The sequence below is a fragment of the Dromaius novaehollandiae genome, chromosome 27 (assembly GCF_036370855.1).
Source record: "Dromaius novaehollandiae isolate bDroNov1 chromosome 27, bDroNov1.hap1, whole genome shotgun sequence".
NCBI classification, from domain to species: Eukaryota; Metazoa; Chordata; class Aves; order Casuariiformes; family Dromaiidae; genus Dromaius; species Dromaius novaehollandiae.
Window position 1 is genome coordinate 7705055 of NC_088124.1, and position 26265 is coordinate 7731319.

The 26265-nt window shown below is 54.2% G+C and overlaps 1 protein-coding gene across 3 annotated transcripts in view; it reads right to left on the reverse strand.

Annotated features, from left to right (window-relative positions):
• The window catches only part of SYT6 (synaptotagmin 6), a 31066-nt gene extending 6902 nt beyond the window's left edge, over positions 1–24164 (reverse strand). The window contains exons 1-3 of one of the 3 annotated variants that reach the window (XM_064497968.1): positions 23482–24162; positions 6678–7014; positions 4281–4839 (exon numbers count right to left, since the gene is read on the reverse strand). In XM_064497968.1, the coding sequence (XP_064354038.1) occupies positions 4281–4839; positions 6678–7014; positions 23482–23635 (1050 nt within the window). In that variant the 5' untranslated portion in view covers positions 23636–24162. Of the gene's footprint in view, positions 1–4280; positions 4840–6677; positions 7015–23481 lie in introns of all 3 variants that reach the window. The other 2 variants (XM_064497967.1, XM_064497970.1) reach the window with 2 other exon arrangements.
• Between the last annotated feature and the right edge of the window lie 2101 nt (positions 24165–26265).

Consider the following 26265-nt stretch of genomic DNA (forward strand, 5'->3'; position numbering starts at 1 on the left):
CAGCAGATGGCACTCAGAAACATTTAGAGGCCAGTATAATGTACTATTTTAGTGCCCTGTAAATTAATTCTTGTGAGCTACCTCTACACAGACCTCTTGGCACCGCTGGTGCCTGCAGCCAGCCTGTGACGCCTCCCAAAACCTGCCCCGGGGTCTGTCATTGCCTTGCTCGGGGAAGTCAGGAAAGAGAGAAACAAGTGCAAACGGAGAGTACAAGCAAGACTGGTATTACTTAAACAACTGGAAAACATTATACGCTGAAGTCAGCAGAACGTTTTCCAAATATGTTCCAAACAAGGATAAAAATTCTTATCTTGTGCATAGAAATCCCACATCTGTAGAGCATACATATTTTTGCAGAGGGAGTATTTGATTCTTTTCACTGTGATATAATGATCTGCTGAAAAGAAATTGTAGATGTTAGTAGTAGAGTGATGGGACTAGAAAGACAAGTAAATGCGTTAGGCACTTAAAGCTTTGCTAAGCGTTAGGAGAATAGATCTTGTTGATGAATGAGATTTATGCCAAATGATTTCCTTCTCACTCTCTGGTAAGGTGAAGATTAGATATTTATTCCACTTAGACGTGCAGAATACTAATGAGCTGTATATAAAAGTCTTGATTCTTGACAGAGACTTCCCTTGACTGGCAAATAAATCAAAAATCTTCTGGAGCATGGAGCATACAGAAGAAACAGTGGCAGCCAAATGTTTTCTGTACAGAGAATATATGACTAGACTTGTGAGAATCTGAAGAAATGTTGTCTCAGGAGGCACTGATAAATGAGAGTTTAATACCGTTAGCTGCTCAGATCTGTTGCTCACCTTAAAAAACCAACAGCATCCTGAACGGCTTTCACTTCAATGCAACAAAATTTATCTATCTGAGTCACAATCTCGTCAGCGATCGCTAATGAAATACGTGAAAACCGCTACCAAGTTGTTATTCCTCTACCTTTAGTACCTCTTGATGTGTCCACTGGGAGCTAAATTTCTTGCCTCAGAATATTAATAAGGGATCTTATTAAAGCATCTGAATGATTTTCAGCACATAATGAAGAGCTCTGGGAACCTTCGCAGCTTCCAGTTCCCGACCGAGTCCCACCAAACCCTGTCGAGCGAGACGGGGAGGGCGGACGGCTTGGAAAGAACGGGCGCCCGAGTCAGGACGTCCTCCGAGACGGCGCGCGGGCCAACGCCACCGCGAGGCCCCGGCGGTCCCCAAACATCCGGCACGTTGCTTCCGCGGCCTGCCGTGCCGCTGCGCTGTGCGCCAAGCAGAGGCCGTCCCGCTGCCGCCGCCGGCTCCGTCCGTCCCGCTGCCACTGCTGTCTGTCCCGCTGCCGCCGCCGGCTCCGTCCGTCCCGCTGCCCGTCACCAGCTCCATCCATCCCGCTGCCGCCGCCAGCTCCATCCATCCCGCTGCCCGCTCTGCGGCACGGCAGGGAAGCGGATGCATCTCTGCAGTGAAACCTCTCCAGCTCCAGCCGGGCGCTGCGGCTGCCAGCCTTAGCTGTAGACTTCAGCGACTGTAGTAAAGGTTTAAAGTGAATGTTGAGGCATTACGGTTAGAAGTGTGTGTCGCTATTCCCGAGGAAAGGCGCAGGAAACTCCTCCCTGGTGCCGGGCGCTGCGTCTGCTGTGCGGTGCCGCGGCGGTCGCTGGTCCGGGCAACGCTCCGGGCCCGGCGGCTCCTCCTGCACCGTCCCCCTGCGCCGCTTTGGAGCAGCCCGGGCCAGGCACAGCCGCGAGACGTGATCCCCTCTGGGGCACGAGAGCGTCCGCGGGCGCCATCTCACCTGCTGCTCCTCTCCTCGCGCTGCCCAGGGTATAAAACTCACATAAATCGTTCTCTGACCCCACTGGATTATCTCGAGAGATTTTTCTTTGTGTCTGTAAATAAGGCAGAGTAAGAAGTGTCCTGTGAGTACGTTATTTGCTTGCAGTTTATAGATATTGGGACACTTCCAAAATTCATATCGTCAGCTCTTAGGAAATAATGGAAGCTCTGAATCAATAACCTTTGCAGACTCGAAACCCCAAATGTTTCACCGATTCACAAGCTGTACAGTCTTAATTAAATAGCTGAGAGCTAGCCATTTGAATCGTTCATATCACTGCTAAAGTGTGTTCCTATCTTCTTACCCACATGATTGATCTAATATATTATTAGTCACCCAAACCTTTCTGTGGGTATTGTGGAAACTGTATTTACCCTTCTCATTTTTGATTAAACAGAGATGTCCTTGGGTGTGTTACAGCTGGCTGGGATGTACCAGCAGGGGTGCAGAGCCTTATCCCTCAACAGTGCACTGCTGGTTTCTCCCCACCTGTTTTGGGGTTTTTTTCCCATGACATTGCTTTTTTTGGTCAGCTAGAAAAATATCTGCTACTTCTCACACACAGGTTAAAAACTCCATAACCTGTATAAATCTCCTCCAAGACTGATCATGACCTGTTTTTGCTCCAAAGCACTGAAACGGTGTGTAAGCAGGTGCCATTCCCAAAGCGACGTGGACTTATTAACAAAGAGATTAAAGCAAAGTTCAACTCGAGCGCTGCAGATAGCCCAGCTATAGCTCGACTTCCACTGCAGACATGCTCAGGGAAAGACACTGGTTCACATGGAGACCGTGAGTGGCTGCCTCAGATTTCTGAGATTTCCGAGCAATAGTACCCCACGGAACCAGGCTGCGGGCAAGCTTCGAGAAAAGCGCTCTCAGTCAGTCTGTGTTTTTTCTTTCTCTCTCTAAGGTATTAGAAACATCCTAAACTTAGTGGCACTTTTGGCAGAAATTAAATTTGGTTTTGTTTGCATCACAAGATTAGAAGATAAAAAAATTCATTAAGGCCAAGTGCAAGTATCCGAAATCAAAGTGTGCCTGAAACCCGAAGCATAGTCTTGGCAAGAGCAACGCCTGCGATTCCCTGCAGCAAGCCAGGCTCAACAGAATTAGCTGTGCGCTTGGGTCCCACCACAGCCTGGCTTTCTGGCAATAACTATGGAATTACAGGAGGGTTTGCAAATCCCCCAGGCAGTTACACCGAATGTTGAGGTACAGTCGCATCAAGATAAGTCTGGATCCCTTCTCTGGGGGGGACTCAGGGAGTCCTTCTCCGCTGCCCACGTGTTTTACATGCTTTTCCTCTAGGGAAGCCACGCACTTCCTTGCCCTGGTTTCACTCCTGGCCCCGGATCTCATCTTTCCAAACTCTTCAGGCTTGGTGCACTGCACCTGATGCCTGCTTGCCTCTTTCCCAGCAATTTTCCTTCTGTTACTGTCCATTAGCAGTTACGGACCTTGGCTAGTTGGCTGTTTCCCTCTCGAGCACGCTGCGGGGCAGCACCCCAAGCTCTCGCAGGAAAGCGGCTCATCGGAGCTGCACCTTCACGGCAGAGACGGCGTGCACTGCCGGAGGGGCCCCCGCTCCCGGCGCGGGACTGCGGATCAGTCTGGTGAGGCTTCCCTGGGGACGATTTCCCCTTGGCCGCGTGGGCGCTCAGCCCGGCATCTTCTCTAAGCAACACAGCAGCCCATTCGGTGCTGCTGACAGCAGTGCAATAGCCGTTTACATAGGGGAGTTCATCCTCCAATGCAGAAAGTGGGAGAGCAAAGAGATTGACTCCACCCTGAAGGCAGCTGCCAGACAGATTTTGCAAATCATGGGGTTATGTCAGTCACCAGGAAGGACTTGACAGGGCCTGTGCCTTCAGCCACGGGGATGATGACATCTCATATTCCACAGGCTCAGAAGTAATGACATGAAATGGTCGAGAAAAAGACTGTCTTGGTTTCCAGCTGCAAAGTAGATGAATCACTTGTTTGCCCTCAGCATCAGACAGGTCCTCCTGGGAGGACGGTGGACAAGCAGACAGCTATTACACGGAGGTTAATGTCAGCGTTTGTGTACCGAGAGAGCAGCGTGAGGCGGCGGCTTCTCCTGCGAGGTTTAACCAGAGTCTGCAGTGTTGAAAGTGTCTGAAACTTATCGCTCTCTCTCATGTTTGGTTTTATTTTCGAAGAGAATTCAAGAAAACTGCTAAAAGATCCACATCCAACTCTGAAATAGTTGCCCTGACACATCGGGGCAATGCCCTCAGTACAACAGCACTCGGCATAGCCGATGTGTCAGCAGGGCCCCTCTGGAGCTGTTTCCCACTGCTTATCGTGTGCAACGGCAGGCACCCGGAACCGACCCACGCTGCAGCCGGCCCAGGCCACCCCACGCTGCGAGCAGCCCCGGGCAGGGCAGGGCTGCCCCTCCGCGGCAGATACTCACGGTCGTGGCGTACTGAATGTCCTTCCAGAGGGAAGTCTCCCGGGACAGGTCAGAGGCCTCAAACAGGTTCTCCAGGATAACCTCTCCGATCATGTCGTGCCTGGAGAAGCGATCGAAGTCAAAGACGCTGAGGTGGAGCTTCCTGCCGGGCAGCTCCTCGTGGGGCACGGGGAAGTGGAAGGCCTCGTCGAAGGTGGGGTTCAGGGTCTTCCGGTGGACGCGCGTCTGGAACTTGCGCTTTCTGTCCGGCAGCAGGTAGATCTTCACGTAGGGGTCTGAGCTGCCACAGAGATCTTTGGCCGGCAGATCGAAGGCCCGGAGAATTCGGACAGTCAGCGTCTCGTTCTCGTAGTCGTACTTGAGAGTGAAGTTAATTTTCCCACAGGTCTTTGCTGCCTCTTTTTTGGGGTCCTCAGAGTCCACAGATTTCTGCTTATAGAGCTCGGGCTTTATGCGACCGATGCTGGTCGGCTGCTCCGCCACGTCAGGCGCATCCGTGCTGTAGTCCACGCTGGACACATGCATCTGCCGAGGAAGGTGCCTCTTGAAGGAGATGTGCCTGCACAACGAAGACAGGACAGCGGTAAGCTTTTCCAGGGCTGTTGCTCGCCTTTCTTTCCCTTCGACTAGCACAAGGAAAGCAGGGAGAGTGCAAGAATAAAAAGAATTGGTGCTCCTGACCGCTGCACGGACACTACGTATGCTATGGAAAACAAACTTTCCAAGGAACATCTTCCTAATTTTCAGAGTATTTGCAGCAAGCTGCATTTTTCACCTGATACATAAGCAACAGCCCGTAGCTAAATATAGGAGCCCAGTTATGTTCCTTGACCAAGCCACAAGCAACACAGTGTGGAGACTCTCCCCCGTCCTCAGGCCCCTACAACTGCAAGATGCTGGCATTAAATCTCCCTCAGGCAAAAGTTGTGTAGAGCTTTTCAAGTGAGAGAGGCACTGCCGTCTCAAAAAGTTAGGGTTTGCCCTGGGTATTGCTGCTTCCAAACTTCTCTGGCAAACTCTCATCAAAAATGACACCGACTTCTTGACAGACAGAAACGTAGTGCCTCACCCAGGAGCTGTCTCCTGCCCTGAACTGCCTTCAGCACGGAGGGAAGCCTTATGTAAGCAAAGCTTTATTTTAGCGAAGCAGAAAAGATTTTGTGGACTCATAGCATTACTTCGGATTACCTGCTGTTTACAAGAGCAGGATATAGAGTTATTTAACCACACTAAGAACTTGCACAGTCAGAAAATTAACTTTCAATGACAGGGGTTGCTCAGAGACCTTGCTCCTGCCTGGCAGGCTCCGCGGAGGTGTCCCGGCCGGGGCTGGAGCGAGCTGTGATGGGAGAGCTCGGCCTGCACGGGGTGTTCAGCAGCACCCCTGGGCCTGGTGCTGCCGCCAGCCCGTGCTGGGCTCTGCCACCAGAGGAAGCAGTTTGCTGCCTTCCCGCCTGCACGTCGTTTGTCCTGGTTCCGTCAGACCGAGCTGCTGCTTTCTGCTCCACGGAAAAGGTGCAATAAAAGCAGCGTCAGCATGTGCCTGACACGGGGACGAGCAGCTGCCCAAAGGCAGGGTGTGGCGGAACACCGCCCGCCACCGCCCCGGGTTGACCCCAGCCCCCTCCAAGCGGGCGGCTGAGCTCTGCGCCTTGTTCACCCTGCGCGACCGCGGCCAACCGCCCGCGCCCGGGCCGCTCGCGCAGTCGCTCCCTCCCGCACGTCGCGCTGACGCCAGCCAGGCGAGCAGAAGCGCTGGGACGAAGCCAGGACCCCGCCATCGCCGCTTCCTGCCCTACTTTCGCAGCCTTCTGTGTTGCGGCACAGGCACCGTGTTTCTCGGTATTCTTGCAGAGAAGGTGCCCGAAGGCTCACGCGGCCTTTCCCTGATCTCAGGGAATGAAGCCGAAGTCTGTGTCCCTGCTGAGACAGAAATGCCGCACTGGTCGCAAGCACTGCACACGGCTAGCGCTCAGCTTGTGCAGCCAGTGCTATGTCAATTCGGTTTATCTAATTGTTTCTGCTTTGAGCCACATCCACGAGAGAGCAGAAAGGGCTAATTCTGTGCGACGGTATACCGTCATTAATACTTCCGCCTGCCTCTCATGGCGCAACCAAATTAAAGTGGCCAGAAGCATACTGACAGCTTGACACAACGAGGTCAAGTCACAGTAATAGGGTTTGAATCCTTTATTTTCTACAAAGCCCCACAGTAAGCCAGTCTTAATACATCAGCTGGCTGACGACCAGCCTTTGGAGACTAATCCGGCCTGTGGGGGGGCCTGTTTCCTTTGGCCTCACCGAACGTATCTAAACCTCAGGCCTGATTAACTATTCCTCCTACCCTGCCACCGTCCGCGGATGAAGGGTGTCTTTCCCGCACGGAGCGTCCCTCACCTGGCGGAAGAGGCGGGCTCCGTCGCCTGCCGCTGCATCCGCGCGCGCCGCATGATGTGGTCCTTCATGGAGAGCTGGACCTCGGCCGGGATGTCCGGGGACGTGTGGCTGATCTTCACAGCGGCCTCCAAGAAACTGACGGTGCCCGTGTCCTTGAGCTTGTCGGCCATGCTGCCCTCCCCGCGGTCTGCCTCGCTCTGCAAGACGGCCAGGCTAGAGGAAGCGGCCTTGTTCCTCCAGGGAACCCAGCACAGCTTCCAAAAGAGAAAGAGAAAAACTGCCACCAGGGCGAGTCCACACACAGCCACCACCAGCGCGAGGAGGCTGACGGAGAGCTCTGCAGGGCGGGAGAAGGCGGCGGCGGCAGGGGAGGGAGAGGCAGGGAGGGAAAAAAGAAAAGAAAGACTGTGAGACAGCTGTAAGGAAGAGGTGGTCCAAACGGACTTGTAGCTCCCCCAGGACCTGCCAGGGACAGTCAAACCCATGCAAACATCCCCGTCGGATTCCTGCCCGAAACGCATCTGGGAGGAAAGGATGTGTCCAGCGGCCGAGCTACCAGGTCTTCTGCTGCGACACAGCTGGGCTGCGAAGCATCCCGCTTGGTTTGGTCTGCGGCCCCGGCGAGCAGCTGAGCCTCGAACCAAGCAGAATTGCGGAAGACCTGAACGATGGGAACGGGCTTCAGCGCAGCACTGGCAGAAACTGCCTTCTTGCTTCGTAACAAAGGTGTTCAGACACTGTACTAAAAAGATCTACCCGCCATAATCCTGAAAAGCAGATTGCCGTTGGACTATTAACGGTCACGTCTTGTCCAGCTGTGCCAGTGGGGAATTAAAAAAAAAACAACCCACAAGCTGCTGACTCAGTGAAACCAAATATAGAAGGAGGTGGTAGAGCAAATATTACACATTCTTCCTTATTCTAAAGAGCACAGAGAAATCCAAAGTCAAAGCTGTGTGTGTCCTCTGACTTTCTGAGTCACTTTTACCCCATATGCTATATATTGCAGCCTTTCAAGCTGCTCTGGGCAGGAACGAGCTTCCATACCTACAGCTGAAGAATCGGGGAAAAAGATCTAGGCTGTGAAAACATTCACAACACTTCAAAAAGAGAAAACAGCGGCTGCTTTTAGTTCCTTTCTTACAGTATATAAATTCTCAGATTCCCACCCAAACCAAAATTCCAGGAGTTTGGAACACACAAAAAAGGCCCAGCCTGGAGGTGCAGCCCGCTGGGGCAGGGCTGTCGAAGGCTCCTTGGCAGGTTGGCATGAATTCAAGGAGAAGCAGCATCTTGCCTCCCGCTTTATTTGTAGTGACTAGTAAAGCTATATGCCTTAATTTATGTAAGCGCAAGCCAGAACAGAAAAACAGACAAAAAAAAATTAAATGCTCCAGACTTTCATACAGAATAACCATTACCTCTTACCGACTCCTGTTTCTGTGCCCGCTTGGACCACAGACGTTTTGCTTTGATGTGTGAAACAGCAGCTAGCTAACTCGGTCCCCACAGACTGGAGACACAAGGCCACTGACTTGTCTAAATTCAGAGCTAAAATAACTCTTAGTGAATATATCACACACTCATAAAATTAACTGCAGAAAAGAATATTTTAGATGTAGTTGCTAAAAAGTAAGACCATTGTGCGTGGAAGTGGATTATGGATTAGATGGGTAAACTTCTACCAGACAAATATTTTATTTTTGTCCATATGAGCTCACTGCACCCCTTTAGATTTTGTCCAACTACACTTAAGGCAAACAAATTCTCACCTTCAAAAGCTCTAAGAAATACTTGACTCACTCAGAAACTGCATTTAAAACATTCTCTCTCAAAATACATCCTTACCAGCCAGCTTAGCTTTTAGCAGATCCTCTGGGAAACTCACATCTGTACTTCGTCATAGCTATTATAAAAGTGATCCCTGAAACAGGTTTTTCCTTAAATAGAAATCATGGCAAGCAAGTTTTCTTCCTCACCAGCCTCACGTACAGGTCAGCCTGTCAGACCTCCGTGTATCACCGCCGGGGTGAATGAATAGGTCCCGCCTCGTCTATAATAAATAGGATTGCACAAGGCAGCAGTGGAACTTCCTCGGAGATTTGGCTAATGGTGTTCTCAGCAAAGCAGAGAGCACAAAGGTACCACTTTCCTGTATTTTGAGTTACGTCTTGGAATCGTGCCGAGGATATTCAGTTTCATAAGAACACTTAAGAAGCTGGGGTTTTTTGCAAATATGTCTTCTGTTCCTGTTCTGATTCTTTCCTCTGCAAATGGTTTTAGAAATTCAATAATCTTTTCCAGCACCATTCCTTTAAATCCTTGCGCGACGTCCACAGCTGGAGCCTGACTCAAACACACACAGAGATGTCCATACACACACACAGACAGAATTAGCCTCAGTGGCAAGGAGCTGCCCAAAAGATTCTCCCCAGGAAGCTTCTTTATCCGCTTTAAAATTACTCCTATGACTATAACAAAAATGAGCTTTGAAGAGATAAATAATACATGGCATTTGTTGCTCACGGTGACGTCAGCTGTGGGCACTGAATCACAGATACCTTTATCAGCCTGTAAGGACACATCTGAAACTAAAGACCATGTCTGCCCACGGCTCAGCTTCAAAGACTTGCGTGGTGAATATCCTACAGACCTAACAAAAATAGTTTAAAAAAATCCAACAGCGCAACAGGGGTGCTTTCAGGACAAATCTGCTTTGCAGATTTAACTTTTACCAGCTTCTTTCATTGGCCAATAACAGCTGATAACACAAGCCCTCCCCTTGACCACCATTCCTTTCAGTCATTTAAATTTACAGGGTAAGATCTTGCACAGGAAAGAGTTGCAATGCAGAATCCATCACTGCTCAAAGCTGTTTATGTGGCAGAAAAGTTCCTGTTAAGATAGTTCTGTCCATTCCAGGAAATTATGTAGCATGCATAAATCTTCTAGCACACCAGACTCGTTAATGAAAAGCATCAGAAATAATCAGTTATCCCTTCTGAAAAATTGTTGCCAGCTCGAGCAAGATCTTAGTCCCTCTCTCTCTCCTTGCTGAGCTGGCATTCATAGCACATTTGACAGGATTCACAGATACTTTTATGCATGACCTCCTCCTCTTTCCTCTGATGGCTCACATAAAACACAAGCAGAAGGGACCAGGATTTTGCAGACCTTTTTTTAAGCATCTGCCTTAGAAGAATATTGGCTTGTCTGATGATGACATTGAATTACCCAAGACTTCTTCTTGACTTATTAAACTTAAATGTCAGTTGGACAGAGTTGACCTTAATTGATTTAATGAGCTTTCTCTTGTGACTGTGAAAATACCAGTTACTTTAAAAAATATCTAGTATTCAAAATGTTATTAAAGGACATTTGAAGCATGAACTGTAAAAACAAGACAATCTCTTAGCCAACAGAAAATGCTAATCTTGGCCCTAGGGCCAGACATTCCTTGGATATTCCTGGCACCAAAGCGGGTCAGGCCTATCTGCCCAAAGACTTCTCCAGAGGCAGAAAGAGACTTGAAGGACACTCCAGCCTGGGAAAAAAAAACATTATTTTGTGTGTTTCTATCACCCCACGGCGTGTCCCCGTCGGGGCCAAGCCCTCCCGAGCGGAGCGGTGGCGAGGGGTGCTGGCGACGGGTGGGCAGCGATGAGGAGGAGCCCTCCTAACGCCGGACAGCGTGGGAGTAGCTAAATTTCCCGTGCGGCTCCTACGTTATACATGCGTACCCGGACTTCCAAGGGAGCTGAGAGCCTCGTCCAAACCCTACAGAAACCAAGTCCTCGTGTCCCGCAGCGGTGCCCCAGCAGCGACCACGCACAGCCGCTGCCGGCAGCCCTGGTCCTTCGCGCCAAAGCACAGGCTCTCGCCGAGAGCGTTTCTGCCGGGACAACCAGAAGAAGCCTCTCCCCAGCCGGGAACGAGCCTCTCGCACGTCACGCCACAGATTCCCCGTCAGCGCAGTTGGGTGCTGAATTAACGACACGACGGTGAGAGGCGCTGCCCAAGTCAAATGGCGTTAGGCATACGGAGAAACACAGCTTTCTAAACCAAAAACCGTTTACAGCCAGAACGCATGCCGGCACGTGTGAACCAAAGTCCTCGGAGACGGCACAAGCAGCTCGGGGGGCTCGTTGCAGAAGCACCCCCTCGCTCCTGTTTTCTTGCAGTGGGAGCCACTGCGCGCAGGCAAAGGAGCCGGCGCGAGGGGTTGGCGAGGATGCAGACGGCCGGTTTCACGACCCAGGGCGTTTGGCAGGGGACGCAAGCACCGAAATGCACCGCAGAGCGATCCCATGGCAGAAGAGACCTGTGTAATTCACTGAGCGGAAACCTGCAGCGACTGATGGGAGTGCCGAGAGCACCACAGAGACTGCTGGAAACCTGTGAACTTTAACAGAGAATGGTCGTATTTCTCGTTAGGTTTGACTGCTTAGTTTGTGGTTTTTACTGTTTTTGTAAGGTCTAATAACCTTTCTACTGATGCTTATAGCAAAGCCCATAGGAGGGCTCAAAACCATAAAGCTTCCCAGGTCACTACGTGCTGCTGCCTTCCTTGTGCCTTTCCCATAAAGGCTGAGGCGGCCCAGAGCAGGGAGAAGGGACCAGTGCAGCAATTTGAAACTTTAAAGCTAAAAGCAAAGTTAAGAAAGGGGGATCCTTTCCCGGCTAGTCCAACCCCCAGCCCTTGCCCCCAGAGCTCACGCGTTCTGCAAGCAGCTCGTTAATAAAACTATCCATTTTGTTTCATCTTGGATGGGAACTAATTAAGAGAATATGGTGGAACCATGTTTCAGCCTTATGTCCCTTATGACTTCATACTACCCAAGCTGAGATACCAAAGGGGATAATTAGCAAAGTCCAAACAGAAAACGATTAATAATATGACAAAGCCATGATTACAGCAGTCTATTAACTGCAAGACAATACTGGTCTAATTATGGCAACATTGACTTTTATTACTCTGAAGCGGCTTGCACTATCATTAGGAGATTCATAGATAATTCTGAGTTTAATGTGAAGAGTTATATTTAATATCTTAGTAGATGTAATTTAGCTTTTCTTCCACCCACTCCCCACAGAGAAAACAAAATACATTTGACGGGTCTCTCAGCCCTCCCGCATCTATTAGTCATTCTAACCACAGGCTGGTTTTAAGCAAAGTTAGGACAGCATGAGTGGAAATTCAACAGGCCTGAGAAGAAGCGTAAGTGCGTGGGGCTGGGGCTGGGGCTGGAGGTGGGGCTGGTGGTGGGGCTGGAGCTGGGGCTGGAGGTGGGGCTGGTGGTGGGGCTGGGGCTGGGGCCGGGGCTGGGGCTGGAGGTGGTGGGGCTGGGGCTGGAGGTGGGGCTGGTGGTGGGGCTGGGGCTGGGGCTGGAGGTGGGGCTGGGGCTGGGGCCGGGGCTGGGGCTGGAGGTGGTGGGGCTGGGGCTGGTGGTGGTGGGGCTGGGGCTGGTGGTGGGGCTGGGGCTGGAGGTGGGGCTGGGGCTGGGGCTGGTGGTGGGGCTGGGGCTGGAGGTGGGGCTGGTGGTGGGGCTGGGGCTGGGGCTGGTGGTGGTGGGGCTGGGGCTGGGGCTGGAGGTGGGGCTGGTGGTGGGGCTGGGGCTGGGGCTGGTGGTGGTGGGGCTGGGGCTGGTGGTGGGGCTGGGGCTGGGGCTGGGGCTGGGGCTGGTGGTGGTGGGGCTGGGGCTGGGGCTGGGGCTGGGGCTGGGGCTGGTGGTGGGGCTGGAGGTGGGGCTGGAGGTGGGGCTGGGGCTGGGGCTGGGGCTGCGGCTGGGGCTGGGGCTGGTGGTGGGGCTGGAGGTGGGGCTGGAGGTGGGGCTGGGGCTGGGGCTGCGGCTGGGGCTGGGGCTGGGGCTGCGGCTGGGTGCGGGCAGCGGCAGCGGCAGCGGCAGGAACCGCGAGCTGGCGGGATCCGCATTTCCCGACTCCAGGACGCGTTCCCAGGTGCGCGAGCACCCGTGTGCATTCCTCACGCATAAGCTTGGCCATAAGGAAACCTTAGCGTGAGGACGAGCTCTGGCTGCTTCGTTTCCGCTAGGTTTCTTTCAGTTAAACGGCAGCTTCCAGCTATTCCGAGCCGCGGCGCGGAGCCCGGAGCATCGCTGCCGGGAGAGCGGGGAGAGGCGCCTGGAGGCGGGGTGGCGGCGGCAGGCCTGAACCCGGCTTGCACGGGCTGCAGGACTGGCCTTCCAGTGCGACATGTTGACCACTGCTCCTACTGCGCCAGGAGGTCTTTCCAGGCCTCTCTCTGCTTCGCTTTGTTTTGCTCCTGCAGCAGTGCTTGCGAGAATATATCGCCGTGTTTCTGCGAGCCTGTATAGAGATCATGCATTGCAATGATGGATCACGATGAGAGTCATTGCTGGAGGAGCAGACAGGCAGCTCTGAGGCTACGAAGGACCGCGTGAGGCACCCGCCAACTGCTGATCTAATTTTCCCTCCCTGGGGAAGCATCAGCGATATTAGCCCGAAAGCCAAGGCCTGGAGCTCAGGCAGGAGGAACTGGCGCATCGCAGACACAGCGCGGGGGGTCAGAGCAGGACAAGGCGAGGAGAGGAAGAGATTTCCATTAAATCCCAGCTATAGACATGTTTATTCAGCAATACTGCTCAGCTTTGAAGCTTTGCAGAGTGTTGAACAGACAGGGGATGTGGGACAGAGGCAGAATGCTAAAGCAGTGCAGCAGAACCGTATCCAGCAGCACTACAGGAAAAAAAAAAACAAGAACTACAACAGAGCCCGGGAACAACCCCTTTGGGAATGCAGCGGAAAACAAATCCTAGAATGCACCAAAGCAAAGCAGCAAGTAGAGCACCTGAAAACAGGAGTTTTGATAAGGAAACTGGCTGTCTTACGAACCGTGAACCTCAGCTCTGGGCCCGATGCTGAGCTTAAGAGAGGGGAGCTCCAGTGCAGCAACATGCAGTTCCCAGCCCACTCCTTACCCGCTCTTGCAGGCATGGGAGAGCAAGAGAGCAAAGATGATCAGCCTTCCCGTCACCCAACATGCCGCCCGTTCTTGCCTCAGCAAGGAGCTCTGTTTAGCAGAGCCCACGGCTGGGCGGGCTCTGGGCGGTGCAGAGCATGTGTGCGAGGGAGAAACGTTACCCGATGGATGGAGCTGTTGGGAGCAGGTCCAGCGTGCCAGGCCTCTGTTGGCTGTTCTCGTCGGCACAGCTTTGGCTTTGCTTGCTGCCTTTTGGGCGGCATGTGAAGCATCAGCACCACTTCTCTTCTTGATTCACTGCTATGCTCTCGAGACAGCTATGGGCCACAGGAACGTGTCCTGAAATATTCTCCAACTATGGAGGTCATTAGCAGCTGTCACTCCAAAGCCTAACTGCGGTCGAGCAGCCCAAGAGTGCAGGAGTCGCCGTGTTGTGAAGCCTAAACCGGGTCACGAAGCAATAGGTTGTTAGCAGCAGGAAAATGTGTCACCATGTTCTCAACAGGTTTTAAAGCAGTGGGTCAGAAAGCAGTCGTGGAGCGAGCAGAACAGGCACGATCTCCTGCGGGGTGGCAATCGGGGCGCCAAGCAGCCCCGTGCAGCAGCACGTCCGTCGGCAGCAGCCAGAGCACCTTGGGGTGCCGGAGGGGGCACCTGGGGGTTCACAGGGCACAGACCTGCTTTCTTGGACCTTCCAAGCCCTTCCTTTCTGGCGACAACCTAAGCCGTCACCTCGCTGCTCCGTCGGCACCTGCTGACACCTTGCTCAGGGAGCGTTCCCTGGCGGAGGACAGCACGAGCACGGCGTCCTTGGAATACACGGGAGAGGAACGTGACGTCACAGAAATACTGGTTAGAAATAAGTAAAATTAGTTTTGTTTCAGCTATGCTCTGTTGCAGACCACAGTCGAATCATGTTTTGTTGCTCCAAGTCAATCACACGCAGTTCCGAGAACAGTGTAAAAATGGGAAGAATTGTCTAGATAGTTTTATGCAAGGAACACTTTCACATTAAATCCATCATACACGGTTCAACGGCAAGCTTCCGTCTCACCCTAGCAGAGGGGCAGAAAACTTCATGAGATGAACTTCCCAGATGTCCCCAGAGGAAGCCCCAAGGGACTCTGACGTGTCCTCTTTGAGGCTGCACAGACTCAGCCTTCCTTCTGCATGAAACTAAAAGATTTGTCCTGTCCGTGAGCTGCTAGATGCTGAGTCTAGCGCTATCAGCTCCCGCCAGCCTCCTCCGCGATCGCTGGCTCCGCGGGGGCCCGGACGGAGCCCCACCGCCTTCCGCGCACATCCCAGCAGACAAGAGGGAGACAGAGACATGAAAGCTCAGACTGGCTATGCCGAAGTTCCAGTAAAAGAGAAACAACTTCTTAAAAATTAATTTGCTGCTACCACAGGGTTCCCGCAATACAGGAGCTTATTGGAATGCGAATTATAAGCTTCAAAGGCAGGGATGAATCAGGAGCTATTTTGAGAGTAATTATATAAGATTATAAAGTTAAAAACATCTTATTATTCCACGTTAAGTGTGAAGACAGCCTGCTTCACAAGGAGAACTTGGAGGGAACCAGAGTCTCAGCCAGCTATGATCTGTGGTCCAGGCACAAAAAGCAGCCTCCTAATGCCTATCCAACAACTCCTCCTTCACTAGGCAATGGCAGGGCTTTTCACCATTTCCTATAGTTCTTTAGGGAATGTGGCTCTATAGCAGGGACAAGAACCAGAACAGTGGGGTATGGACAACTGCCTGCAAAGTTTTACCTAAGCAGTTATGTAGTTCATTGCCCAGGAATCCAGATGTCAGCTTATTAGTGACAGTACTTGCAAATCCCCACATTTTTTAAATTCCAGTTTAAATTATGATTAAGGAAAAGATGTTTAAACAATAAATTTGCACATGGGCTAAAGCGTTATTCATTCTCTACCCATGAAGGAATTACTGCTAGTGCTGTATGTCCAGATACCCTCTACAGACACATTTGCAGAAATTTCCAATGCTCAGGAAAACTTAGTTTTGAAATTAGTCTTGGGGCATGGCTGGAAATGAAGCATTTTATTCCAGTCAGACTGCACCCTTAAAATCTGGAGATTTTCAAAAAATAGGGATGAAATAGAAAGAATAGCCTGGATGCGCAGTAACAGCAGAGCAGCAGGCAGGACCGAAGGGCGTCCCTTTCCGGACACCCAGGATAAGGGGGATACGGGCATTCCGGAGGGCTGGACGGGGCCTGCCGAAGCCCTTCAGCCACGCCGGCAGCAACTTTCAAACCACATCCAGGAGCAGAAGGAAGACCTGGATGCTCCAGCACTGACGTGTCCCAGGAGACGAGGGAGCAGCGGCTTTTGGAAAACACTTCGGCCAAGCCATACGGAAACCACCGCGGGGCTGGCAGCGAGCCGCCTCGTCCCCCGCGCCGAGGACTCGGGCGAGGCGGCTCTGCGGCACGGCGGCGGCTGCCGCGCGTCAGCCCCGCGGGCCCCAAACGCGGAGGAGCGGGGAACCCGGAGAGCCCGCGCTAGCCCCGCTGCGCAGAGCCAGGACGGTCCCTCCCCGCCCCGCGCTGGGGGGCAGGGACGCAGCGCGTCGCCCTCCCCGCGCCCCTCCCGGGCTTGGGGACAGGCCCAGCCGCTCCATATGTTCGCAGCATATTGTGCCACTTGGCTTCCAGTCCCTGCGCGGGGAGGGACGCAGTCGCGCCTGCCAAGCCAGCACCGCTTCTGCAGCACGGGGACCTGCTCCAGGCAGCAAGCAGCCTCCATCGCTTTGTACCGTGTCTGTAGCTGCGAAATCTCCACGCGGTTGTTGCGACGGCTTCTGGCTGAGCCCCTAAGACGTTTGCTTGGGCTCCCGCCCAGGGTCCCAACGCCCTGCAGCAGAGCCGGCGTAGACGGGCGTTCGCCCGAGGGGACCGACAAAAGGCTGCTGAAACTAAATATTTTGGTATTCTGGGGTCAACTCACACACCGATTGCGACTTTCCTTCCAGACTGCGTGAAAGGCACATGTGTTTATCAAACTTTTGTTGGTGTGTGCAGCCAGCAGCTCTGAGCTGCTAGTGATGTCGCATTTCTATTACCAAAAGTGGGAGGAAAAAAATTGTTCTGAACCAAGGAAACATTCCCCAGTGATTTGGGTTGCTTTGTGTCTCGGTCGCCTGTTGTCTGGAGTATTATAAGTGAGACAGTAACAGTTGTCGTTGCTTTATTCCTAACAGAAGACAAACTAATGACCTATTACAAGCCACGCGGCCCGCCTGCCGGGGGAGCGGACCTCTCCCAGCCTGCAGCGCGCTCGCGGCTGGGGCCGGGCCAGGGCAGCCCGGGAAGCCTCCCCGCCGCTCTCCCGCAGCCGGGGCTCTGCAGGAGCGGCCGGCCGAGCGCCCGCCCGGACCCGCAGCCTGCCAGCGGCGAGGGCTCCTTGGCTGGGCACCTCGGAGAGCACGGGAGGAGCTCTGCCGCCCAGACGTCCCGCAGCAAACTCATCCCGCGCCCGGGGTGAGGGGTCGCACGGGGCTCCCCCGGCCGGGACAATATACAAATCTGCGTGAGCGGGCGGTTGGGCTGCCAGCTGCACCCGCCTAGAGCCGAGGCGACCGCGTCAGCCCATGCCTTTCCCTGCGCTCACGCTTGCCACCGCTGCTGACGCCTAGCACGCGGAGGACGCTGCCCTGCATGGTGAGAAGCACCAAAGCGCTGGAAACGGTCTCTCTGCAGGCTGCGGCGCAGGGAAGGACCCCCGTCGCCCCTGTGAGAGGATGGTAGCTGGTACCTGGTACGGAGAACCTGTGCTCCTCCGGCAACGCGGCCTTGGGGGACCAGCGGCTCCTCGTCCCCAGGCGCAGGAGCGGCCCCGCGACTCCTCGCGCAGCCAGACCCAGCCTCAGCGCTCGGCTCCCGCCCTGCCGCGCTGCTCCCGGCTGCCGGCAGCAAAGAGCTGCTTAACCCCTGCAAGGCAGCGTGGAGCAGGCTGCTGCCCCGCAGCCTGGCCCAGGGACCCGTCCCTCTCCCCTCGCAGCGACCCGCCTCGCTCCCCGCCGCAGCACGAACCCCGGGAGCGGCCGGGCGCCAGGCTTGAGCCTGAGGTCGGGTAACTCCGGGCAAAGGCGCGCAGACATCCGAGAGATAAACTACTGCGTACGGCAGGAATGCATCTGAGGAGGCGCTTGCTACGCTTAGCCCCGCACTACAACGCTACATGCATTTCTCTGCAGCAGTCACAAACACGCACAGAAAATCAGAGTAATACTTACATTACCAAAGACCCGGGTATGCTGGAATTTCTGGGCAATTATTATTCAGTGGAACCAAATATTCCAGGATTTTACATCCCAGTGATTTTTGGGAAAAGGGTTTTTGAAAGGACTTGCATGAACTGTGTATCTAGCATCCTGCTCAGTTTCCTGTGATGTTGTCAAACACTAACGTGCTACAACATAACAAACCAAACTAAATATAAAGGTGGCCCTAATCAGCATCTGCAATTTCACCCTGTATAAAACACCTGCAGGCTAACTTCCTCTTTTCCGTAGACAATCTAATTTACAGTCACTCCAAACATCCCCGCTCCATCCCTCCAGGATGCCATTTTGCAATGTGCAATATAATTAAAGACAATGCACGGCACGGAGGCGAATCACATCGCCCTGAACAACTGCCGCTGCAAGTGACTGTTACCTTGGCGAGTCCTCCCTCTGGAGGGAAATGATAAGGGCTGTTACAGATAAGCTTCCTGTCCTTATGATTTACAAACTGAAAAATATATACAAACACTAAAGCTAGACAAAGATGCCTAACCAACATGAGATGGAAACATGGGATCCTAAGGAAGAATGAGACTGTACCTAGAAATATGAACAGTAAGAGATTAAACAGGTTAGAAAAGCCATGACAGCTGAAGCTCCAAAGTTAAATGAAGAATTATATCAGACCTGAGATGCACATAGGGTCCTGGTTTTCTCTCTGAAAAACGAATGCACGTACGTGAGACCGAACATTAGTGAATGCCTGGTATCTGTTTATGGCTGTGCACACTGCACCCATAGCACTTCAGCAGAGATGTCAAGAAACAAACATCTGTAATCACAAAAATGCCAGTTTCTCAGAATCATCCAGCAAAACAGAGAAGATGAGAGTAAGGCTATGCCCTGACTTGAACCAGCTAAAAGCACATGCTCGGTCTCAGTGAAACACAGGGAAAATACTGAAAGCAAGAGAAAATGGTTCAACAGCAGAGACAAACTGCTGAAGCGCAATGTTTGTTAAGGCAAAGGGGGCCCGTGTTATAAAGAACGGCAAAAAATTAATGAAGCAACTTTGGAAATGTGGACTCACCAAGGAGGCGTCCGCTCCTCCGCTCTCCCTGGCCGCCGTCCTCAGCCGCTCGCAGGCGCAGTCCGCGCTGGCAGCCGGTTTCTATGGAGCTGCCGATGCTGATCGCTGCCTGTGCACGCGGCTGCCGCAGCTGCACGGGAACCGGCCGGCGCTGCCAGCCTCCCGCACCGCCCCGGGAGCGGGTCAGCCAGCAGCGACCGGCCGGCCCCAAACCTGCGGCTGTGCAGAGCAGCGCTTACGAAGCCCCTAAGTCCACACGTTCCCCACAGCTCCGAAGGGGCATTTTATTTGCTGGGACCATCACAGCGCAGATAGTACTAGCTGAGAGTGCTAGCACTTAACACAGAAGCACAGACGCATGTTCGCAGACAGGCTATATAATCCGTTTGTCTTGGACTTATGCCTCTAGTTTTGTGCATTTAATCTTATTTTAATAACAGTTTCGCAAGCCTCCCTTCCAGCAGCCAGGTTTGAACCTGACACCTTCAGGATCAAGGCACAAACCTGTCTCACCTGAGCTAGAGCACTAACCCGCCGCACCCAGCACGAGCTGCCTTCTTTGCTGCCCACGGACCGGACTGACGGGGAGCAGCAAGGTCCTTCCACAGCTGCATTGCTCAGTGCTAGGAGAGGGCCTTGCCCCAGGGACCCCTGCTACTCCTCCATGCTTGGTCACTGGAAACACACGCTCCAGTGAGTAATATTAGTGTTGCCTGGATTGCTTCAAACATGTTTACTGTTATGGAACCATATTCGCTTAAAATGCACTTCAACAGTGATTCAGAGCGTTACTGCAGACAGTATGTTAACTCAAGGTTCATCCATATTTCATAACCAGGGGCTGGAGAGAGCCCATATCAGTGAATAAGCATGTCATCAATTTCCCCACTACTCAAACTATCAGGGAATAATTCTTTCCAAGAAAAATATTTCAGAAGCAATTTCTCCATGTAAAACAGTTTGCCCCCCCGCTTCAGCATTCCTGCAGTGAAAAAAACCATATTGCACAAAAATGCACCTATATCTCTGCCTGTAGCAGAAACATTCATGAACATGTGGTTTTTAGCTTTTTATTAGTCTTTGTGAAGTGCCGGGAGGGTGCTTGGTGCTGTGCACGACGTACTGCCGGCAGCATCAAGTTTGGGAGGAACGGTTCACTGCAAGGGCGTAACACTGACTATGCTGAAGCAGCTGGGAGGGCAGCGGGCACAGCGTGCTGGGAGACTGGGACCAGCTTAAAGGCGCTTCCGCTTTTCATCTTCCCCAGTTGTCCCTTTCCCTCCTCTCCCCCCAGCCTGGCACCCTGCGCTGGGGAAGCCCGAGAGCACTTCGCTGGGGAGGATCAGGGCAGGGGCAAGGGCTGGGGGTGCACGCACCGCCGCGGGGACTGCTGTGCACGTGGCCTCACCGCGACGGCCGGGTAGAGAGGGGCCAACATCTCTGCACGTCATCAGTATACCGCAGCTTCTTCCACGTGGATGCAGCTAGGCAGGGAATCGGTGCACACAGCGCCCGGGTGTCCCGCACGTGCCCTACCCCCGTGTAGCTCCCTCTCCGTACGGCGCCCGCACGAGGTCAGCAAGCATCCCCGGCCAGCCCCGGCAGCGCGGCGCGGCGCGGCGGGCGGCAGGGAAGAGCCGCGGGGCGGCAGGAGCAGGCTGCGTCTCATCCAGCGCCGGACCCGCTGCCAGGAGCTCGCCACGCTCCGGGCACCACCACGGGCACAGCCGCTGGCAAACGCTTGCTCTGGCATCTCTGCTGAGGCGGCAGCGCCAGCCGCCATCCCCGTGCACGCGCCTGCCTCTTCCGCACGTGCGGGCTGCCGCGGGTTGCCGGCCAGCAGCAGCCCGGTCTGCCGCTCTGCCGGGTGCAGCGACGCTTTCTTGGTAACTGGGAGAGAATCAGAGTTTACCGGGTTTTATGTAACCCTAGCTACACTGAGTACAGGACATCTACTGCACTCGTACTTCTCATACCCAACTGAAAACTCTTCAAAAACCACCGATCACTGCGTACAAGCCGCGTCGTGCAGTCTGACGTGCTCTCACATAAGCTGCTCGGCAGCATTTTACTGTTCGGTTTCTTAGGGATCCGTGGCGTCAGCTGCAGCTCAGGAGGCCAGCGATGGCTGGCTCGTTTTCCACAGCTTCACGGCATCCACAGCTCTGCCGGTACACAGCAGGCTCCGAAAACGAACCCCTCGGACAGCCCTGCCGAGGCAGGCGTGCGCCCTGCTCCGGAGCGTGGCACCGCGTCCATCCGCCCGCTCACGAGTGAGGCAGGCGCCCGTGAGATACCCGAACGCCCTGGCTGCTTTGCCCATTAGCTGATAGGTTTATCCAGGAGGTAACGGAGGTGTGACCGAAGTCACACGGTAACGACAGGGGGTCGGTTTTACGCCAGCGACCGCAAGCAGCCCAGCAGGTAAGCCCACCAGCAGCTATCTCCTTATCACCACAGTGCTGCCTTTTTTTTGTTTAAATACACTCAAGACATTAACATCTGCAGTCTGTTACTTGGAGGAACGCTAGCTACAGGAACAAGCTATGGTGGATCCATCTGGGCCCTCTTCATCAGCACCAGCGCCACGCAGGTCAGAGGAAGGGGCACCAAACCCCACTGCAGGACGGCTGCTTGCTACGGACACCTAGCTTTCCCAAACCCTGCCAGCCAGTAGCAATTTATACTGCAGACGTGAATTTGGGATCTTTTGTAAGCTTTCTAACATCTCTGATGTGGCTCTAGGCACGCGTTACCCACATGAGATGTAATCCATCCTCCATCTTCTCGGGATCTTTGCCTCAAAGTCGTTTCGCAGCAGTGAGCTCCATGTAGTAGCTGCACGCCCTGCAGAAACACACTTCTGGCTGCTCGGGACGGCACCTCTCCCCATGACCCGCTAGCATTCGTTATCGAAGTGAGGAAAGTGAACAGGCATCCAGGTTACTCAGGCTGTGTTCACCACCAAAAAAAGCTCCAGCAGGATCCAGTGCTCCTTCTGCACTGCCCTTCCTTCAGCTCTGCTGGTTGCACCGATACGGCAGCTCTGCCTCAAAGCCTTACCGCTACCCACCTCCGCACCACCTCGCCTTTCATTTGTACGTCTTTTCACAGGAGGGGGGAGCAGACCCGCACCCAGGGCTGCAGGTGGCCGAGGGGAGATTTGCTCAGTGTGGGTCCTCAGTGTAAAACGGGCAGCGTGCAGGCGCAGATCATGAGATGCGCACCCAGGAACGGGGGCTCATCACCATCACTGAAGCATTAGTTAACAGTTAATGACAATGGTTTTGTTTCCCTTGCTGGAGCAGCTCTGCATCTAGGCATTTGAGAGCTACTACTGCCAGCCGGGGCCAGGCAGTGTCCTCCGGGGTGCCGCGACGTAAGACCAGGCCCAGGCCTGCAGAGCAGACAGCAGCCGCAGCTGCTAAGGTGCCCAGCAGGGCCGGGACGGAGGACTGGGACGGGGGGGCAGCACAGACCGGACAGGAGGTCTGCAGCCATCAAAGGGTACGATGTGACCGTGACCTGCAAGTGGGTTGACGAGGTCCATGACAGACTGCAGTAACACGTGCCAGGCATCTATCTGCCGCAGGCGGTGGGCAGAAGGAGCGGTACAGGTATTCCTGCTGCACACGGTTATGAAAGCATCAGTTTTGGTACCAAGGTAAAAACTTACGAAACAATGCGGTAAATTATTTGCAATGCAGAAAACAGCGGTACCGGGTGCAACACGTCAGGACAGCACCAGCGATAAGAGGCCTCCAGAAGAAGCGGGTACAAAGCAAAGAGATTTTAAGGTGATGACTAGCCTAGGAGCAGAGTAGGACGTGACACTAAGGCATTAGGCTGGACAAACTGACACGAGAGCGGCGGAGGCACCGCTGGGAGCGAAGACGACAGAAATGCAGCAAGGCATGGAGCTGCCGGGGCGCCCCGGGGCCAGCCGCATCCCGACAGGCAAAACCCCGGCAGGCCTCGGGCAGGAGCCGACAGACCCCGCGGGGCTCAGAGCTTCGCGCAGGGCTTGGGAAGAGCAAAACAGATGCATCAAAGGCCATCACGATCCTTCGCTGGCTGACAGACATTCGCGCGAGTCCTACCTTTTCTTAGCTGGGGTAACAACAATCAGGTCCTGACATCTTAGCTTCTTAAATGGGCTTTTTGTTGCTCTTTTGTATAGGACAGGAGTCTGGTGTTAGTAAAACGGGAAACTTTCACAGAAACTTTGATTACCAGCCATCTCCTCACCAGCACCTCCTTGCAGCGCTGCCCCTCTTCCCCCCGCCGCCGCTGACCGCCCCGGGCTGCCGGGCACCGCAGCAACAGGTTGGGCGGCATCGCCACCCTCGCCCAGCTTGCATCGAGCAAACGCGCACAGGGACGCGGCCACGTGCCGAGACCGTCCCCCCCGGCTCCACGCTGCGGCCAGCACGCCCTTCCCTCCCTCGCCCGAGTCCTCGTGCCCACGCGGGGCTCTGCAGTCGGGAGCGGGCTACGCTACCTGGCTCCGAGATGCTCAGGCTCTGGTCCGAGGGCGGCAGCAGGAATTCCCGGCAGGAGTCCAGGTCCAGGCTCGGCAGGCTTTTCTTGCGGCACAGCTCAGTGACGATGCGCACTGCCCTCTGACAGCGGCCATCGTCCTTGGTGCCGCTCATCTCCCACACCGCATCCTCCGCCACCCCCTCTCCGCTGACCAGGAAAGTCCAACTAGGAAAACAGCGTTTGCTCACTTTTAATCGCCGCAACAGAATTATGCCAGTCCCGCCCCGGCTCGGCAGCACTGAGAGGGGCAGCGGTGCCGGGCAGGGCTCCAGCGCCCCAGACCCACCACCAGCCCACAGCTCGGTCCCCAGGACCGCAGCTCCCCGCAGCCTTGCCGGTGCTGAGAGCCTCTTATTGCTCTGAGATCAGATATCTATTCACTGCCAAGGCGTGTACCAGACAGAGAACCTCCTACCAAATCCAGTTTGATACCCTCCATACCACATTTTTAAAGCTGCAGCCCGGATAATTCTTCTTAACCCCTTCGTGGCTGCCTCCCTCGCTTGTTCTCCAGGTGCAGCCATTCAAATCCCAGTTCCCGAGCGTTTTGGCAAAGAAGTGACTGCCGAAATGTTCTGGCCAAGAAAGCACATCGCCAGCCCAGAAAAGCGAGCCTGCTCTGGCGAGTGCTGCACACACTAAACTGCCGAGGGCAGCGTGAGAAAAGCAGCAAGTTTCATCGATTTGTTTGCACCAGTGCTGGCACACCAGGCTGCAGATGGCAACGGAGATGGAGAAAGCCGTTGCATTTTGCAGTTAGGAGCTTTTCAGTTTTCTGCAGCGTTTTTTGATTCCTGTTGCAGTTTAGCAGACAGGTCACGCCAGATGACAGCTACCCTTCTGAACAGAGAACGCATTCGACAGGCATGAGAAAAGAAGCAGATCACGTAACAGGCAATTAAAGTTATATTCAGCAGAATGACTTGTTGCAGCTTCTGGAGAGAGAGAAGCTCGTGCAAATGTAACAAGCGCACTGGAGAGCCGGGGAGGAGCTGCCCGGGTCCCTCAGTCTCCGAGCACGTTTGGCTTCGTGCCCTTGGGTTTATTGCGCGTTACTCGCTGGCTGGAGGCCGTGGGCTGGCACGGCGCGCGAGCCCCGGGAGCCGCGCGGGCTGCGCCGAGGCCCCGGCCCCGGCACCCTCCAGGGCCGCGCACACGGCTGTGGCGCGGCAGCAGCACGGGCCGAGCGCGGGGCCGGGCACCCGCACCCCTGCCGCCGCCCTGCGCCCCTGCCCCGCGCTCTGCCCGCACAGCTGCTGCTTGGCGCGCGCAGCTTGCTTACGAAGCGCTTCTCCCTCCAAAAACTTCTGCTGCCATGACAACGTGATTGAAATCTCTGGTGAAGACAGCAGTGTCCTGCGGCTACTCGTGCAGAGACGCCCCGGTCCGAAACCACCGCCTCGGGGTCGGTGCTGCAGGACCGCCGGCTGCAACAGCGCGCCGCGAGCCGGGCGGCGTCGCCGGGAGTTTGCGCACGCAGGGGCGTCCCAGCGTCATCGCCAGCGCGAGAGGCACGGGCCGCGCACATGGAGCACCAGCCTGCCCGCGGCGGGAGCCTACGACCTCTAGCGAAGAGCGCCCAAGCAGCCCCGAGAAGAACCGCGTTCACACGCGCCGCGGGGCCCAGGACGCCGCCGCCGCCACGGGAGCAGCTCCTGCCGCGCTGCCAGGAGCAGAAAGCCTGGAACACCTCCACCACACACTGCATCCACATCTGGGTTTACGTTAAAGAGACTTCAACCGGCAAAAGAGAAAAAAAAAACCCTTAGAGAAAGGTTAATACCCAATTGAGAGCTTGCAACACAGAGATCAATAACAAAATTTAATTATTTGGAAAGAGAGAAGCTAATTTTATTTCAAAGATAATAGCAAGAACTTTTTACTTTTAAATTTAAAGTCACCTTGGGCTAATTATTCACCTTCACTTACGTTGCAGAGGAGCCCAAGCTTGCTGGGTTGCAAGAGGAGACTCTGGTGCGAGCAAGCGTGCGCGCGAGAATTATTTCTTCAGAACGTAAGAACAGACGTCTGCGCCCCTTTTAACCTTGCATCCAAGTCATGGGCACCGATTGTTGTCTGAGGCAAAAGGCAGGAGAACAGCCAGAGCGTCCCCACCGGAGTGGCGGCCGCTTCCCAACCCGCCGGGGCACCTGTATTTAATCTCAGCCCTCAGGAGAAAATAAGTTAATTGATATCTGTAACAGAAAATAATGTGTTTATGAAATATTTGCCACATTCTAGTTATTTTTACCCCTCCTGGTGGAATACAAGGAATAAAGATAGCAGTATTCCTATAATAGAGGAAGCAGAAACAATGGTGCACAGTTGTGCCTCAGAGAATGCTGCACTGCTTTCATTACAAGAGAAAATTAACATGTAAAAAGAAGCCTGAGAGCTCTTTGATTAGCCTGCTTGATCAGCCTCTAGATAACGTCCCAGGACTGCAGTATCTGCTTTGTCCCTTGCGCCAGGGCGTCCCACCGACACGACACAGGCGGTCTCCTTTCCGATAAAGCCCACCCATGGGACGTCCCTCCAGCCAAGGGTCCTGATGTCCATCCACGAGGAGGGGGGCAATTGCAATGCCCAGAGGCACGCGCTTCCCTGCAGGGGCCAACAGCTCCCCAACTGCCTTGCTCTGCGGTGTCTGCTCTGAACGTAGCCCAGACCAGGTCTTTGGCCACCAAGCCTTGCGAGCCCTTGGCTCTCCGGACCCCCAGGGACGGATCCTGCTGCCTAGCCT